Genomic DNA, 17680 nt, shown 5'->3' with positions numbered 1-17680 from the left:
AATTAGAGGAAATATGTGTGATTTCAAATGTCAGATATACTGCTATTGAACATTTTATTAAATACCTCTGGCTGTCCATATATGATGTTACGTTGAGTAATTTACTCATGTTTGATTGTTTAACCATTTTTTATTATGGATTTTTAAATCAGCATGACAGATTATTATAATATGTGTTGCGGTGTCTATAAACAAAGAAATCTGAGCGACGAAAGCAGAGAACATATTAAGGATATCCACAGGTATTTACAGCAAAAGCATTTGACAAGTGATGGGAGGAAACGAAAAGAAAGAATAATTTCAAAATTATTTTATGACAGGAAAAAACTGCAATTAATTATGCATTTTTATGTGTCATACAGACACATAAAAATTGCCATTATTAAAAATGTATGTCTGTCTATTTCAAATGAAAGAGCATTTAGTACATAAATTGCATGATGAGCAGAAGCAGCTATTTATTGATTTTTTAGCACCATTTATTAAGTCAGAATTTATCCAAAATAAATCTATATCACAAATTTTGACTTTAGATATTGCAGATGAATCTCATCTTTTATCCCCAAAGAATATGTATTTAGGAGCAGCTACAATTGCACTTATTTAAAAAAGATTTAGTGAAACATATGTTAAAGAATTTTTTAAAAATTCCACTGAAGCTTTCATCAGTTGTGCAAAATATCTGCAGAAGACTTTGCCATTTAACAACCCATTATTAAAAAGCATATCAGGAATTGATCCTACAGCCAAAGGTCACCATAGTACCTTACTTAAGTTAAAAAGTTTGCCTGAATTAATTCAGAATGTTTTGTCACAAGAAGACAAAATTTCATATAATTTAGAAGTGCATAAATACCAAATTGATAAAAAATTAGCTTCACCATTAAATATAGATGGACAAATAATGAGACTTGATGAGTGGTGGGCCAGAGTATTTGCAGATGGCAATTATCCAGCTTTATCCAAAATGGTAAAAGCTATTTTAAGTTGTTTCCATTGGCCACAAGTTGAGAGTGCTTTTAGTTCTATGAGCATTGTGTTAGATAAGGAGTGTGGCCGCATGAGTATAGACACATTGTGTGCTATACAAACAGTAAAATACAAATTTTTGAGTTGCAATAAGTCAGCTCTTGAATTTTTTAAAAGCAATGACCACTTGCATTCTCCAGTATACAAAACACTATGTAAAAATTTAAGGAATGCTTATAAACTGTACAAAGAAGAGCTAGAGATAAAAAAAAGGAGGAGCGAGAATCTAAAAAAAGGCAATTAAACATTGCAGAAAATAATGAAGAAAATAAAAAAGTATCAATGGATTGTATAAAAGCTGCTGAAAAGAAATTGAGACTAGCCTGCAAACGGAAATTAGAAACTGGCTGCAAAAGTAGCAAAAAGCTTTTTTCCTAAAAATTTTTGATCAGGATCGAGTGAGACTGAGACAAAATAGTTATTTTTTATATTCCACTTTTAACTATATGTTATTTTGTAATTATATTATCTCACATGACTATTTTTCTGGTGTTATATAAAGTATTGTTTATTGAACTAAAAGTGAAGATAATTGACAGTAACAGATTGACAAGATAATTGATAGAAGATAATTGACAGTTTCATAAGAATAAATTGAGTTTAATTAAAAAAAATTAAATTTAACTACATATTTAATTAAATATTCTTTGTGCCATTGCTGCAAGGAATGAAATTTAAATTTAAACAAATTTAAATTCTAAGCAAATACGTATAAAAGTAAAAAAGTAGAAAAGCAAATTTAAATTCTAAAAAAAGAAAAAAGCCAAAATAATTTAAAATAATTTTAAAATATGCAAACATGTAAAAGATTTAATTCTTGAACTAATCTACAATATCATTTAAATTCAGAAGCATAAGCAAATCAAGTGTAAAATCTATCCATGAAAATAAATCTACTAATTTAATAAATTAAAATTAAATTAAACAATTTTTTTAAAAAATGCATATGTGAATGATTGTAGAGTAGGCAGGAGACAGATTTATCAAGGGGAAGTTGCCTCCAAACCTAACTCTCCAATCATTCAATTCGTGTTTCGTCATTCATGCAGGCAAGGGTAAAAGTCAAAACCAAAAGTAAGTCCAATAAAGTGGTACTCTTAGAAATTAACATTTAAGAAAGTTCAAAAAGTTCAAAAAGGAAAATACTAATTGTCTTTTGAGAAACAAGTAAGTAAAGTCAAGAATTAAACTTTTTCTTAAAAAATTAATTTTTTTAAAAATAATAAAATCTAGAAACCAATGTATTTTAGAAATCCTTGTCTACAGAAACTTCCCCTACACGAATATGCATATCAATAAAAAGAAACTATAAAAGAACTATACATAATCCATATAAACCAATAAGAAATAAAAAACAAAAAGAACTAATTCACAATTTTTTAAATAAATATATATTTAAAAATATAATTTCATATTTAGAAAATAACTAGATACTACATAAAAATTTTTTTAAAAAAATACTTAAAGCAAATAAATAGTAAGTTTTAATTCTAACTTACCTACTATGTGAGTGTTGTGAAAGAGAAGTAAGTGTGTTCTTCAAATTATATAGATCGCGCTTATGTAGGTAAAATTGAGTGTCAAGCTGCTATCTTTGTTATAGTAAAAATTTTTTTGTAAATATTAATATTAATTAAATTAAATTAAATTAAAAATTAAAAATCCTACAGGTAGTAATATCAATTATTTAGGGAGTTAAGTAACTGAGCCAATCAAGAGATGTATGTTTGCTTGAAGGAAATTAAAGTAAAGTGGTATGTGAAAAAAATGTAAACTGTTTGTAATTTGAAATGTGTGTTCTGTTGAAAAATTGTGAAAATTGTTAAAAAAATTAATAAAATAAAACTTCTACCTTCCATCAGAGATCTCTTTCCCAACAATGCTTCGTTTATTTTTCAGCAGGATTCTGTTCCTTGCCACGCGGCCAAAATATCGAAAGTGTGGTTTCGTACAAAGAGCATCAAATTGTTGTCAGGGCCAGGAAACAGTCATGACCTCAATCCTATCGAAAATTTGTGGCACTGTTTGAAAACTCTTGTCCGAATGAGGCGCCCATTAAATAAAAGGGAACTAATTGAGGCTATAATTGTTTCCTGGCATCATGTAATAGCAAAAGAAGAGCTTAAAACTCTTGTCAGCTCATTGAAACATTGATGTGATTTTGTAATAAAAAATAAAGGGTACCCTACTAAGTACTGATAACTCACTGCAATCATCACTATCTAATGTATATCGATAACTATTATCGTTTAACTTTTTTTGTATTGCAAATAATTGAATTTTGTGTTTTGTATTGAATTCATTAATAAATTCTCTTTAAAATGATATATACAAGTTTGCATTTTGTGAAACGTAACGTTTATAAGCATACAAAGTTCAAAAACATAAAAATTTCTAAAAGTGTCCACAATTTTGGCCCCACTGTATATGTTTAATACTTTTTATATTAAAAGTTGATATTTTATTAAAAAGTTTTTTTTTTTTTTTTTTTTTTTTTTTTTTTGAGGTTGCGCGTGCGCATTTAGTTTTTGTGTAATTTTGTGCCCGTGTACTGTTCAGTTTTTTTGGCCAACTTGCACTTTCATGCCTGGTGTTGAGTTTTCAAAGCAAAAATATTCCAAAGCCATATTTTGGAGCTAGAATAAAGTAACTGTAAAAAAAGATCCTGTAAGTAAAAGTAATAATTCCTTTCCAGTAAGTATGTTGTTAAATGCTGTTTACTGAGTTTGACATATTGTAGTAGTTTGGTTCAGTTAATGATTTTTCATGGTAAGATTGACTAACTTTCCTCATTCCTCCAATGAGTAGATTCAACTTATTCAGAGTTATTTATTTTTCATAGGGCATCAATTCATATTTATTTTGTAAATAAGCCTGATATTTGTGTTGCAAATAAACCTGAGATTTTCCTGCCATTTAAATCTTATTACTGAGAATGCGTTTTGAACGCTTCCAAGAAAATGTTCTGAATGATCTGTGAAATTCTAAACAATATTATACAAAGGAAATAATTATTAACATATTTTAATTAATATCATTTAAATAAAAGTGCTCTGTAAATTATGGGTCCTTTTAAATCCAAACAGTGAGTTGCAGAATAATGAACAAAATTACTGTAAATTTAAAACTTCTGTTAAAAAATAAACAAAATGGAAATAAATTTAAAATTGTTTAAATATTAAAATTATGCAAAGTGTGAATCTTAGTCCAAAGGGAAGCAAGACAATTTTATTATTGCCTTATAGCACACCCTCAACTTATGAAGCTTTTGTATTATGGTATTTGTACCTTGTTTAGTAGCAGTTAACAGTGGTTTGTTCAAAATATGCCCATGTGGTTTCTTCACATTTCATTTTTTTCATTTTCCTCCCTTGACATAATTTCTTCGAGGCTTTTTTTTATTATTATTATTTAAATTTCCCTCTAATTTCCAAAGGGAATTTAATCTGATGAATTAGCAGCCAAAAAAACTGCATCGTGTAGCCATTTGTAGTATCTTTATCAGGATGAGAAATTGGAAGTAAACAAAAAAACTAGGCATATTTTCACCAAAGCATACTTATTACTCTTCCTCTAAAGTAGTAGTATTATAAAAAAATATTGTAACATTTTATCTACGGTTGCCTTCATGAAAGATGATGCTCAACACATACATAAATGCCAACTAAATGCTTAGTATTTAGACTGATATTTATTTTTCATTTCCTTTAGTGAAACTTTAGTAGGTGCCTTAATTAAAAATAGAAAATATTAACTTTTCTTTTTTAAATTCTAAATATTTGCGAGATGTAATTTAAAAGATTAAATATTTGTTAGACAACATAATTTAAAACATTTAAAAAAGCATCTGAATTTAAAGGAAAGGATTACTGAGCATCTCCTATGAATTTATTTGTATCCTATGATCTTGTATGCTTTTACTTATATTGCTTTGTATGCGTTTGATTATTCTTTCTGCCTCTTTATAAATGAATTATAATTTTTAATTAATTAATTAAAGAATCTTTTTAAGAATTGTGGCATATAAATTTTTTATGCAGTTACTAAATTTTTCAAGGATTTCTAGGTGCACTAAGGAATTCATGCATTTATGCTCAATGCACATATTATATGAACCTTCTGTTATTGTCACAACATAGGCTATAAATTCGTATATGAATGTGTTATACATTTAAGATGGCAAGTATGTCTCTGTTGATGATTATTATATGCAAGTACCTGTTTCAGTCTTCTAGACTCCACTACAATCTCCTCTTGCATCTTACATGTGCTTGGTTCATCTTACAAGGAAGGTGTGCCAACCCTGAATTCTCAATGTATTAAGGAAAAGGTACATATGTAGAAAACTGCTCATCGAAAAGTACTTAGTGATAAAAAAGTTAGGTGCTGAAATGCAATAGATATGCAAATAAAAATGCAAGATATTTGAAGATGCATGGCTATTTTGTGATTTTCCAGGATTTCAAAGTACTATTTCCTGAAACCTCAAGAAATTAATTCTTAGAATGGAAATGTAAAATAATAATTAAATAAATGAATGCAAAACATTTGTTTGTATATCTGTAATTCAGGTTCACATTTCACTCCTTTATGTTTAATAACAATTTACAATAGATTTATTTTTAGTTTGTGTTTATTCATTTCTTCATAACAGTTCATGTGAGTGCATATACAGAGTCAATTTCATTAATAGCAAACCCCACTTCATTAAAAGATGAAGTGTCTTTGCTTAAGTCTAAATGAATGGTGCAATCAAAAAATAATATTTTTACTATTCATGAAAATTAAAGAATATTGGCAGAAATAAAAAAATAGCTATTACTTATTGAAAGATGATTAAAAATAATTTTCCAAAAGCATGAAGTATCATACTTGCCTCTTGATTAATTTTAAAATACTGAATTTAAAATCATATTCATGAAAATTAAAAAATGATGGGAAAGTTATCTTCAGGCTTTTGCAAGAAAAAAAGTCTATGGTTGCTGTTGATAGAAAAGCAAATCTCACATCATGATATCATAGAATTTACCAAACTGTTAAGCAAATCTTGTGGAACTGCATGCTGTTTTGAAAATTAAGAAATGATGGGAAAGTTATCTTCAGCGTTTTTCAAGAAAAAAATCTGTGGTTGCTGTTGATAGAAAAGCAAATCTCACATCTTGATATAATTTATCAAACTGTTGGGAAAATCTTGTGGAACTGCATGCTGTTTTGTGAAAGTGATTTTTCAGATCCTGAAGGGTCTGGAGAGGCATTTAGCATGCTGCAGTTTGATGGCCTGTGGCATCGCACACATGTTTAATCAGATTTAAATTTTGTGAGTAAGCTGACCATTCCTTTTGAAAGATATCTGCGAGTTCCAAGTATTCTTATACGAGGGGGACTTAATGAGAAATAACTTTGACATCTTTTAGCTCCTCCCCCCAAGAAAACTGAGCCAAAAGTACTAAACAGACTTACAATGGGTTTCACATATCTGTAACTGGTTAAAAAAATCAAGACATGTAGACTGTGGGGTCTTTTTGGATGATACCACCAAAAAACATGAAGCCACTTTCATTTAAAAGGAAGCTTGTATGAACAAGGGAAGGCAAGTGGCATATTTCTCGCTCCTTCCTGATTAAAACATATCTAGAATCACAATTTAGTCTTGACTAGGCTCTTTTGATTCATCAGTAGATTCGTCTATGGACCATTTCTCTTGGCTGTGTCATTAGATAACACTGCCTTAAATGGACTCATTTAAGTGAAGGAGGCACGAATTAGTGTGTTTTCACATAAAGCTTAACCTCGGGATTTTTTGTTTGTTTGTTTGTTTTTTGGCAGCAATAGAATGGCTGATTTGAGTTCCCAATGGATATCGGAAAGTCTAAAATCATCTGTCTGGCAGCTACTTTGCAGTTGTTTCTTCTAGCAAACAATCAGAGTCTTTGAATGCAGGTGTTGCTGTTTTCCGCCCTTATCTAACAGGGATGTTTGTGCTCCGGGTAAACCCCGGAGAACTTCGATACCTGGAAATTCCGGGGATTGTCGTTCAAAAAGAAGTAGGAATAATAATGAATTATTTATTTTGATCTGGGTAATTTTGTTTGCTTTGAAAGCAGAAAACACAAGGTCAGTGTGTGTGGTGAAAACTTTTCCTTTCTTTCTCCAAAGGCAGTGATAATGCGTGAAAAGGGGGAAAAAACTTCTTTTTTGTTCTTTCCTTATTGCGAGTTATGACTCATTCCCCCGATTCTCGGACATTCTCTTCTGGATTCTTTTCGGCAAGTAGGCACGGCAGAAAAAAAAAGGGAGAGACTTCGTTCGACCAGATGTGCGATCACGTTGACTCTGGGTTCAAAGGTCTTATCTCTCCTGGCGTGGCGCCAATCAGTAGAGAAGGGGGATTTTTCGCCTTATTAGCTATTTGTCATTGATCGCTTCTCAACTTTTTTTTCTCCGCTGTGTAAATTTTTCGTTTCGTTTATTGAAATATTTTTTTACTTATGTACACAAGAGAATTTCACTATGAAATTTCTCGATATAAATAGTGATATTATACAATTAGAAGAAGGTGCCCGGAATGCATTTAGGTGGAATTGGATTGAACGGAGAGATGGTAATGGGGATACCATCGGCACATGGTGCAAGAAAATAAATGTTGCTGGACAAGCATATTGTGTTTTTTGTAACTCACTTCTGAAGTATGGTGGGGAAGGATTCAAGGCTTTCACAAATCATTCTAAAAGTGTGATGCACATAAAATATTCAAAGTGCATTAGACATTCAATGACTTTAAGTAATTATGCTAATTCAAAAAATACTGATGACTTACTGGAGACTGATGCTCGGCCATTGGATATAGTGACAAGAAAAGCACGCCAAGAGGTATTAATAACTTCGTTTATCTCCAAGAATTCTCTTTCTTTCAATGTAGCTCCCAATTTGATTGAACTCTGCAAACAGTTGAGCCACGATCAGACGGCACTAAACTCGTTGGAAATGTCCAGGACTACTGCATGTTATAAGATGAAATATGGGCTCGCAAAAACTATTAAGGAAAATATTACAACTTTGAAGGAGACTCCATTTTCTCTAAATTTGGCTGAAAGTACTAGCAATGCTCAAGAAAGTATACTGGCAATATTGGTGCAGTTTTATGACAATAATCAAAATGAAGTTGTAGTTCATCATTTTGCATCTCTAAAGATGGAATCTTGCAATTCAGAAGCTGTTTTTAAAGCAGTTGTTAATACTATTGAAGATAATAATATTCCATGGGCAAACTTAATTAGTGTATTAATGGACTCATGTAACACCATGCGTGGAAAAAAAAAAAAGGGTGTTGAAACCAGACTACGATCAAACAAAGCACCCCATGTATTAGATATTGATGGTGACACATGTCACACAGCTAATAACTGTGCAAAAAAATTTGCTTCATATTTTGATAGATACTTAGAAGATTTGTTTGATGACATCTATTTTGATATGAAAAGCTGCAGTAAAAGAGAAAATTTTTTCAAAATCTGTGAATCCCTTGCCATTAAAAAACTTAAGCCCTTAAAGAGACCAGACCATAGGTGGGTGTACATTTTATGTGTTTTAGAAAGAATCAAAGATCTGTGGGATGCTCTTATTGCATTTTATTTTCACTACTTAGATAAAACTGATAAAGGGGATTATTTTTCTTATGTTGAAACTGTATACAATAAAAGAAATATTTCTGCAGCTCAGAAAAAAATTGTTAAAGGGGTGTATTCTTGCTTGCATTCCCAACAACTCACAAAGGATGCTTTAGGTCGGAAAAAAAGAATACTAAATGGGTTATTTGTTATGCAAAACAAAACTTTATTGCATATGGCATTATATTCAGCTGTATTACCAGAGTTCAACACATATATTAAATTATTTGAAACAAAAAAAACCAATGCTTCATTTAATACATTCCAGTATTTATAAATTGGTGGCAAAATTTTTCTCTTTTTTTATGAAGCCAGAAAATATAGAGTGCACATCTTATAATGATTTATTAAAGGTTGATGTCACAAATCCAGAATTCCATCTACCTAGCAAAGTAATATTTACTGGTGCAGAAGCTTCCACTCTCCTGAAGAAATTACCAAAAAATCATCCAACAGCAAAAGAATTCCAAATTTCTCTGATGAAAGCTTATACTAATACAGCACAGCATATGAAACAGAAATTACCCCTTAAAAATTCATATCTAATTAGTTTTACAGCATTAGATCCAAAGCTAAGAGGTAAAACTAGTACAATATTTGCTTTTGAAAAATTATCATCTTTTACGTCCCATATTTTTAGTGATAATGAAAAGTCAAAAGTAGAAGCTGAAATAAGGTTATACCAGAGTGATATTGATATCACCAAAGAAATGCTCTACACATCTGATGAAGGTGGAAATCAAGTCAAGTGTACAATTGATAAATATTGGTCTAAAGTTTTTAATTTAAAAGATGATTTCACAAATGATTATAAGTATCCTACATTGGCTAAATTGGTCAAAGCCTGCCTTAGCTGCTTCCATGGCCCATTAGTGGAAAGTGCATTCAACTTAATGGATACACTTGTCACTGAGTATAGAACCTCTCTTAAGATTGATTCCCTAGATGCAGTGCAGACTATTAAATATGATTTAATGGCTTCTAAAGAAACCTCATGTGAAAAATATGGCTCAAAAAATCCAATGACTGATCCAATTCACAAAGATCTCTTACTGAATATGAACAGAAGTTGGAAAACATATCAATAGGACTTAAAAACATGTATTTCAGATGAGTCACCTATAAAAGTCTCTGAAAAACCTTCTACATTAGCAGAAAAGCAAACTGCTTCTACATGTGCAGTTCTCGAGGAAATTTCTTCAACTGTAAATAAGGAAAATAAAAGTCAACCTTCCTGCAATTATGAAGTTCACCACAAAAGAAAGACAAGCCCACAAACATCAGAAAATAAAAAAAGCAGCAGAAATTAGATAATTTTTTTTTAAAGAATTAATTCAGGTAATTTAAAATATTTACATAAAATGTAGTAGTTTATATGTTTGAAAATTTATGGTTATTAATTTTGCAAAAAAAAAAGTAATTCATTGAACTTTTATAATTAGGTCGTTCAATACTTCATAATTGTAATTTTTCATTTCTCTCCCCTCCCCTTCTCGAAACTCCAAAATGTCGGTAGTAAGTCCGTAAAAGTTTCAGGGAATTTTTTGGGGTCCCACAAACACCCCTGATCTAATAACTGTTTAATTTCTTAAAAAGCAATTCTAAGTGTGTTTATATGACACTTTGATGGATATTTACATCTTGCACAACCTCTATTTGTGTTTGCATCCTCCTCGACTCAACCAATTTACTGCCGCTTTTATCTTTCTCTTAAATGATGCCTTTGAGTCATAACTAATGAATTCTGATGACACTCAGAAACTGCATTAACTCTGAACAAAACTAACTACCAAAATTTCAGTATACACCCACTAAAAAGCATGTTGTCCTAATTTCCTAATTGTCACTAAGCATGTTTCCTAATTTGCATAGTTCAAGGGCTAACCTATGTGCAAAACTCCAATTTTGCATTCATTTGCAAATAATTAATTGACATTAATAATTATATCATTTGACATTGGTTGAAAACTTTAATCAGTGATCATTTTTTCATATTATCCTTTAATTTTGATAAGCAGTGTATTTTGAATGTACAAGAGTCATTTTAAAGCTATTGCAAAGTTGGCCTAATCTTCTCACTTAGATCATCCAAATGTCACAGATTATTACCCTCCACAAGCATATAATATTAGGTAATCCTATAAATAGTGTTGTTATTCTGACAGGACTTTTTAAAACATATTCTAATGTATTTAAGCAAGTGGTTTTTCATCATTTTGTTAATGCAGCTGAACAAAGAGAGCATCATTCACATAAAGTCTGTCTTGGATGCTTACAGTCCCTCATGAAAATGGTGGTCACAGAAGAGAACATTAGACATGCTATACTGAGTGTGAAATGGCAACAGTGCAGTAGATGTAAAAAATTATGGTGAGATTTATGGTAAAGATGTTTTGAATATTTCCACATAGTTCTGTAAATTTCAAAAAGTAATTCAAAGTTCTGTAATTTTCAACATTAGCTTGAAAGATGCCAGCCACTTTGGATGCCTTGTCTTTTTTGGTGATGGATTGAAAGCTGCAGCTTAAAGAAATCCATGTGTAGCTTTTGAAAAGCTGGTTGAGAATAGTAAAGGTGTTTTGAATATTCACAAGTGTAAACAGTTTCTGTAAATTATTGAATAGTGATCTTAGTATGAAAGATGTTGGTCACTGTGGGCATCCTGTCCTTTTTTAGTGATATGTTGAAAGCTGCAATTCAAAGAAATCCATATGCACTTGCTGAGTTGCAAAAGAAGTTAATTCTTCATCGTCAACTTTTCATTGCCATTTGAAGGAATTTGGAACTGTGTCTAAAGCTTGGCAGGTGAGTTATCACAAACTTACTGATGTTAATCAAAAAGAAGTTTTTGAACCATAGTGACTAGTCATGAAAAGTGTCTAGTGATTTGTAGCTTACAGGATTTAATTGAGAGAAAAGAATACAATTCCCAAAAAATACTTGAAATGGACCTCCAAAAAGCCACATTTTTTAGGAATAGTATTAAGAAAAAACTTACTACAATGCTGGAAGAATGTTATTGATTCAGATGGAGAACATATTGATTACATTAGTAACTTGCCTAGTTTTCCCCCTTCAAAACCTACTTTGAAAAATGATATTACTTGTTGGAGTAGAAGGCAACGAAAGGCAGCCAATCTTCACAAATAAGTTGAAGAAGAGGACATTAATTATGGGATGACCTGATAATAATCTATAATTGCATATCTAGCATTGAAAGAAATAATTGATATGAAGTACACACTATGTGCCATCCCGGAGTTCCTGATAAAAGAAAGATGCTGTCTGTCTGACATTCACATAAAGCTACTGAAACAGTACCATTGACAAGAGAGATGGAGAAATTTAATCAAGACATACCTGCAGTGAGAAACATACCAAATACACCAAGAGAATTAAATTTTGAAGATAAGTGAACAATCCATGAGCTTCCTGCATGGTCACAGTGCATTAGAATAGAAAGGTCTTATCATAATATGTGTGCAAAATCGGCACTTTGACAGTTGACAACTGACATCTGTTATTTTTTTTAATATTTTTAATTTATACATTCTGTACATCCTTTAGAGTATTTCAACATTTTCTACAATCTAGGGAGCTTAGATTTGACACCCCCCAATACCTTTTTCACTGTTGAAGCATGTTCTCCATTATCTTTCTCATCATTCTGAATGTCATTGTTCATGATGGAACTGCCCTTCAATCATAACAATAATTTCATGTGTCAGTGTTTTACTTGTTATAACTTAGCATTAAGCATTGATGAAATTTTCCATTTCATTGGAATTTTTATTGATATAGTGAAGCAGGTTCTTGGAAACACAACTTTGAATTCTTTGCATCCTCTTTCAAATCAGCCTGCCTCAAAGAGTTTTGTATTATGACCTTTGAGACTCTCCTCTATGTTTAATTAGCAGAATAAATGGCATCCATAATATTTATTGATGTTATTTGCTGTGATTTCAAGACTTGAATTAAATAATGCATTACTTTTATTGTCTAAAAGGTTTTAAAAGCTGTGAAACCAACTTTGATGCATGGGTTGCACCCCTCTGAATCAGAAGTTGGATTTTTCAGTCTTTGGCCTTACGGAACTTCTTGAAAAATGGGCGATGTCATGTTAAATTTAAATGTTTACCTAATAATTCACCTAGAATTGCTTGAAATTTTGAAACATCTATGATTCTTTAATTTCCCTGTTGCTAAGTGTTTCATTTTCTCTGAACATGACATGTGAGCACATATGCACAGCATTTCTTGGATTTTCAACGTTTATCATTTTTACACTATTCCTGTTTAAACTTCTTTCAAAATTATTTAGTCTCTTTGCCGTTTAACATACTCTCAAATGAATGGCTGGTATGAATCTTAGAATGATTTATACCAGCCATTCAGGTATAAGCCAGAGTTTCACTGCAGGTATTTATACCAGTCAGAGTTTGAGCTATTTCTAACTTGGACACTATTATCATTTATTGATTCATAGACCATTTATTTCCTTGCTGATCTTTCTAAGTGTAATGTTGTGCCTTTTCTTTTATCTGCCCAACCATCCTTCTTAATACTTGAACTTGTGGTTTTTGTCCAGTAATTTGGGTAGCTGTTCAGTATTGATCATGTGCACGTGCTAGATGAGAAAGACTCCTAAAAATATGGAAACGTGATTTGCTTAAGACGTACCTTTTACATACACTGAAGTAGCATTACATTATGACCACCTGTTTAACATGAAGTAAGACTACCTTTCTCCCTCAAAACCATCAACAGAAGCATTGACTTCACAAGGTGCCAATAGGTAATGGTATCTAGTTTCAGGCAGTGGCCAACTAGTCCTGCAATTTGTGCACATTGCGAGGAAGTAGCATGGCAGTATGAATTCGTTTTCTCAAGTCAAAGCACAAATGTTTCATTGAATTCATGTCACGTGAATTCAGAGGCCAAAACGAGCCTTGAAATTCACCAGAATGTTGCTCAAACCATTCCCTGATGATTTGGCTCTTTTGACATGGTGCATTGTCTTGTTGGTAAATACCAGTACCCGCTGAGAACACTATTGCCATGAAGGGGTGCACCTAGTATTCAGTAATGGTCACATACTGTGCAGACATCGAGGGTTGTTCTATGGGAATGACGGGTCTTAGTGTGCTCAATGAAAACATTACCCACACCATTATTATTGCTGCTACTGCCCTGTATCTGACCTACTGTGGGACTGGGAGCCATGGTTTCCATAGAAAATCAGCATATTTGTCCTTTGTCCGTAATTGTGATTGACCAGAAAGCATGATTCATTGGACCAGATGATTTTCTTCCATTTTTCTACGGTCCAGTGCTGTTCCACGACCTATTAGAGGCACTGATGGTGATGACATCCCATCAGACATGGATGCTATTCAGCAGTGTACATTGTACTGTCTGCTGAGATGCACTATAATGGTAGCCACTGTTGTAGCTGCTAGTAATTATGGCCTTTTTTAGCCTATTGGTCATGGCAAACAATATATAACAGTCCACTCTTCTTTGGAATCAATGTGTCATGGCCACCAAACTGCTGGCCAGCAACTTGTATTTTCATCATTCATACACCACTTTCAATAAGTACTCACAATGGCTGCAGGTGAGCAGCCCACCAAATGAAGCTGATGTTTCCAGGCACCTATCCATAACGATTTGACTTTTATCGAAATCTGATAAATCAGCTGCTTTTCGCATTATGTTGGCAAACATTCTATATGTGGAAAAACAGTGCATGGGCACTTTATGTACTCTAGCATCAACCACTTGGGGCCATGGTTTTGTCATCAGGTAAGCTGAATGCTCTAGGTAAGGGACTGTCGTAATATAATGGCTTTTTGGTGTATGCATGCTTTTGAAAGTTCTCAGTATCACTGGGAATATTCACTTTATCTCCCAAAGAAAACACCTCATGCATTCGCATTCTGATTGTTCTAACATAGAACTGAACTGGCAAGGTATGTACTGACTAGTGGTGCTTTGCGTGTGTGGAGTAGTTTATATACTGTGCATATAGTCAGTTCCTTTGAAAGTCAGCACATGGGAATCGCTTCCATTACCTTTCAATTCTCTGTTGTGGCATTAATGACTATGACTTACTACTAGAGTTCCAGAATATAAAGGACTGCATTATCGGTTTTGATGTGAGAAAATAGCCTCTGTTTTACATGAATAGCCAAATCCATTTAACATACCATCAGAATTCACATAGGATCTCGTATTCTAAGGGATACATGTATGAGGCACCCTATTTCAGTAACTCATTACTAACTTCTACCCTGCCAACCTACAATGCATAAATTGTGTGAAAGTTTATAAATAGCCTACTTGACTGAAATGGTTAATTCTCTCTTATACCTGTATATAGCTCTAAAACTGTTCAGTTTCAGTCCTTGGGTGGAATCGGATTACAGGTACCAATAGTTACACAAGTCCTAATGGCAAAATAGCTGCATAACAAAGAATAAATCTCTTGTAGGTAAGGGGTGCATACTTACTAAATAGAAAATGGGAATATATTTCTTGATTAAGAGAAATAGTCAGATAACTACAAAAGATTGATAATAACTCATTCCAGAAAACTAGTGAGACGTGTTAATATTTTTGGAATCATTATAATGTTACTCTCATTGTTTCAAACTCTTATGACTAAGTGTACTCAGAAATAAGTTACAAGTTATTTATTTTTTTACCATTTTAGAGTTTTTATTCCCTGTAACCAAAACTAAGGGTGTAATTTAAACCTTATCTATTTATATGGATCGATGCAGGCAGTTTCATTTTACTGTAGTCAGATATTCACTGTAACTGAGTTGACTGTTTGTGGAGTTGAATGTATATCTTTTTTCTCACTGTGAACTAACTAAAATAAAATTTTGATAATAAATGTTGAGCCAGAAAAGTGTGGCCAGAATTCAGTGTAGCCCTGAAAATCATCTTATTGTAGATAATAAGCATGCCAAAAGTTCGTGAGCAACTAACATGTTTCATGTAACAGTTCACTGATTGCAGATTAAATGTGCAGTACAGATAAGATACAATGAAGAAATTAACAAATGTGATATATTTTAAAATAGCTTGGAAATAGTTTTGATATTTCCAATCAAATGGTTATTTAGGAAAAATAATGGAAGCCTTTGGTGGACAGATTACTTTATTTCATATTAATCTCTTATCTATCGCAGAATGATGGTTTTCAGAAATTTACTGCCAGATTGAGAACTTAATGAGTACTGGTAGTTCATCATGGACTCAAAACCAGGCAAACAGTCTGGCTGCATAGTTGGTTTTTGGGGTTTTCCCCATGCATAACATGAAAGCCAGAAAAACCTCCTCAAAGATATTCCTCCTTTTATGCATACAGCCCTCATGAGCTTTGCCATAATCAAATAACCAACAAAGCCAGGCTGAGAACACTGTTTAACTTCACTGTTTATCATTCATACCCCCTCTTTTTGAGATTAATATTGGTTTATCCTTGGATGCAGTCTTGATTTTAGTAAAATAATAATTAGATAGTATTTTATTTTAGTAAAATGATAATTAAGTTAGTAAAATGATAGATGAATTTAGGGATATTTCCATCAAGCACCTGGTTATTGAAAAGAAAATAAATATTGTTTTCATATTCAGTTGAACAAATTTTCTTAAAATGTGACATCACAAGATTTCTCCGTCAAAGCCATGCCTCCAGCAAGATGAGTGAGACATTTGTCTCAGATTAAAAAATAATAAATATAACAATATTCATCTGAAAGTAATATAAGAGATATTAAAAGTGTTGAAATCTGTGGTGTGGTTCTACTTTAAATATTTTCTGATCATAAATTCAATGCATTGGCTACATCCTTTCATTGTGTTGTCTTATTTATAATGAAGAATAATAGTAATAGCTGATTTAAATGCAGTGGTTAATATTTTCCATTTCCTTCCAATGTAAAGTGTACTTGAGGTAGTTGTTTTTACCATAAATGTATTCAATTATTTCACCAACTAAAAATAACCCTTCTATAATTCTAGTTTATTTACCAAGTTAGAATATAAAAATTGCATATTGTTTCTGTTTACATGAAATTGTGCATAATTTCTATTTGTTATTAATTCTGTAGGCAAACACAATGGGATCCACCAGAATTTGATGAAAGCTCTGAAAATATTGACGATGGAACTCCTTCATACGATGAACCCAAAATAGTATGTTTGTATGTTAATTATTTTTGTGCATTCATAAGAAGTTAATGTAATAAATGGAAGTGAACAATTCATAGTTTTTCACAAATTCGTCACAGAAAATAGAGAAGTTTGCTTATTTTATGTTTATTTTTGCATTTTATGTTTCATGCTGCTAATTTACACCCATTTCTCAATTTGTACTACTTATCTTGTGAAAAGTACACTAGCGGAAAATAGTAAGAATTAATATCTTGCTTTTGTGTTTTATTGTTTTCTTTTGTTTCTTTTTTTTTTTTAAAGGACATTAATTATTACTTGTATTTCTAGGAACATAAACATGAAAAACATTCTCGTAGATCCCATAAAAAGGTAAAATTTATGACATTCAAATAATTTGGCAGCATACATCATTTTCAAATATGATTTTTTGTACCGTGTCTTTTAATTTAGTTTTTACGTATAAAGTGATATTTTATTTTCATCACCACATTAGTTTTTGTCTCAGTTAAGCCAAAATAAAGCTTACTTCTACAGTGTACACTTTCCTTGTAGAAGGTTCAAAATCTCAAACAGATAATTATTCTTGGGTTATTTTTAAAAAGTTAGTTAAGTTTTGATAGTTTTTATTTTCTGAAGGTAGTAATTATCATATGAAAAATTTTTAATAATGCTTTAATTATTTCTAAATGTGTATTTAAGTATATGTTTAGATCTAGCCTAATGAAAAACTATTTAAAAGATTTTTAATGTGCTTTAATCCTTTTGGATGGCTCAAATGCAGAAGTATTTTTCATAAT

At 31.7% G+C, this 17680-nt stretch overlaps 1 protein-coding gene and 1 pseudogene across 7 annotated transcripts in view; both read left to right on the top strand.

The window, feature by feature from the left end:
• The window catches only part of LOC118179348 (histone-lysine N-methyltransferase SETD2-like), a 205043-nt gene that overhangs the window by 172967 nt on the left and 14396 nt on the right, over nt 1-17680 (top strand). For 3 of the 7 annotated variants that reach the window (XM_035348531.2, XM_085808858.1, XM_035348525.2), the window contains 2 exons: nt 16820-16904; nt 17211-17252. In XM_035348531.2, coding sequence (XP_035204422.1) covers nt 16820-16904; nt 17211-17252 — 127 coding nt within the window. Of the gene's footprint in view, nt 1-2928; nt 3262-5256; nt 5557-16819; nt 16905-17210; nt 17253-17680 lie in introns of those variants that run through there. The other 4 variants (XM_035348536.2, XM_035348550.2, XM_085808859.1 and 1 more) reach the window with 4 other exon arrangements.
• LOC146992805 (uncharacterized) lies at nt 9206-10006 on the top strand (annotated as a pseudogene).

The sequence above is a fragment of the Stegodyphus dumicola genome, chromosome X2 (genome assembly GCF_044657685.1).
Source record: "Stegodyphus dumicola isolate Sdum_Otavi_A_Nest chromosome X2, ASM4465768v1".
Lineage (NCBI taxonomy): Eukaryota > Metazoa > Arthropoda > Arachnida > Araneae > Eresidae > Stegodyphus > Stegodyphus dumicola.
Note: the sequence above shows the minus strand (reverse complement) of the source record. Positions and strands in the feature narration are given on the sequence as shown.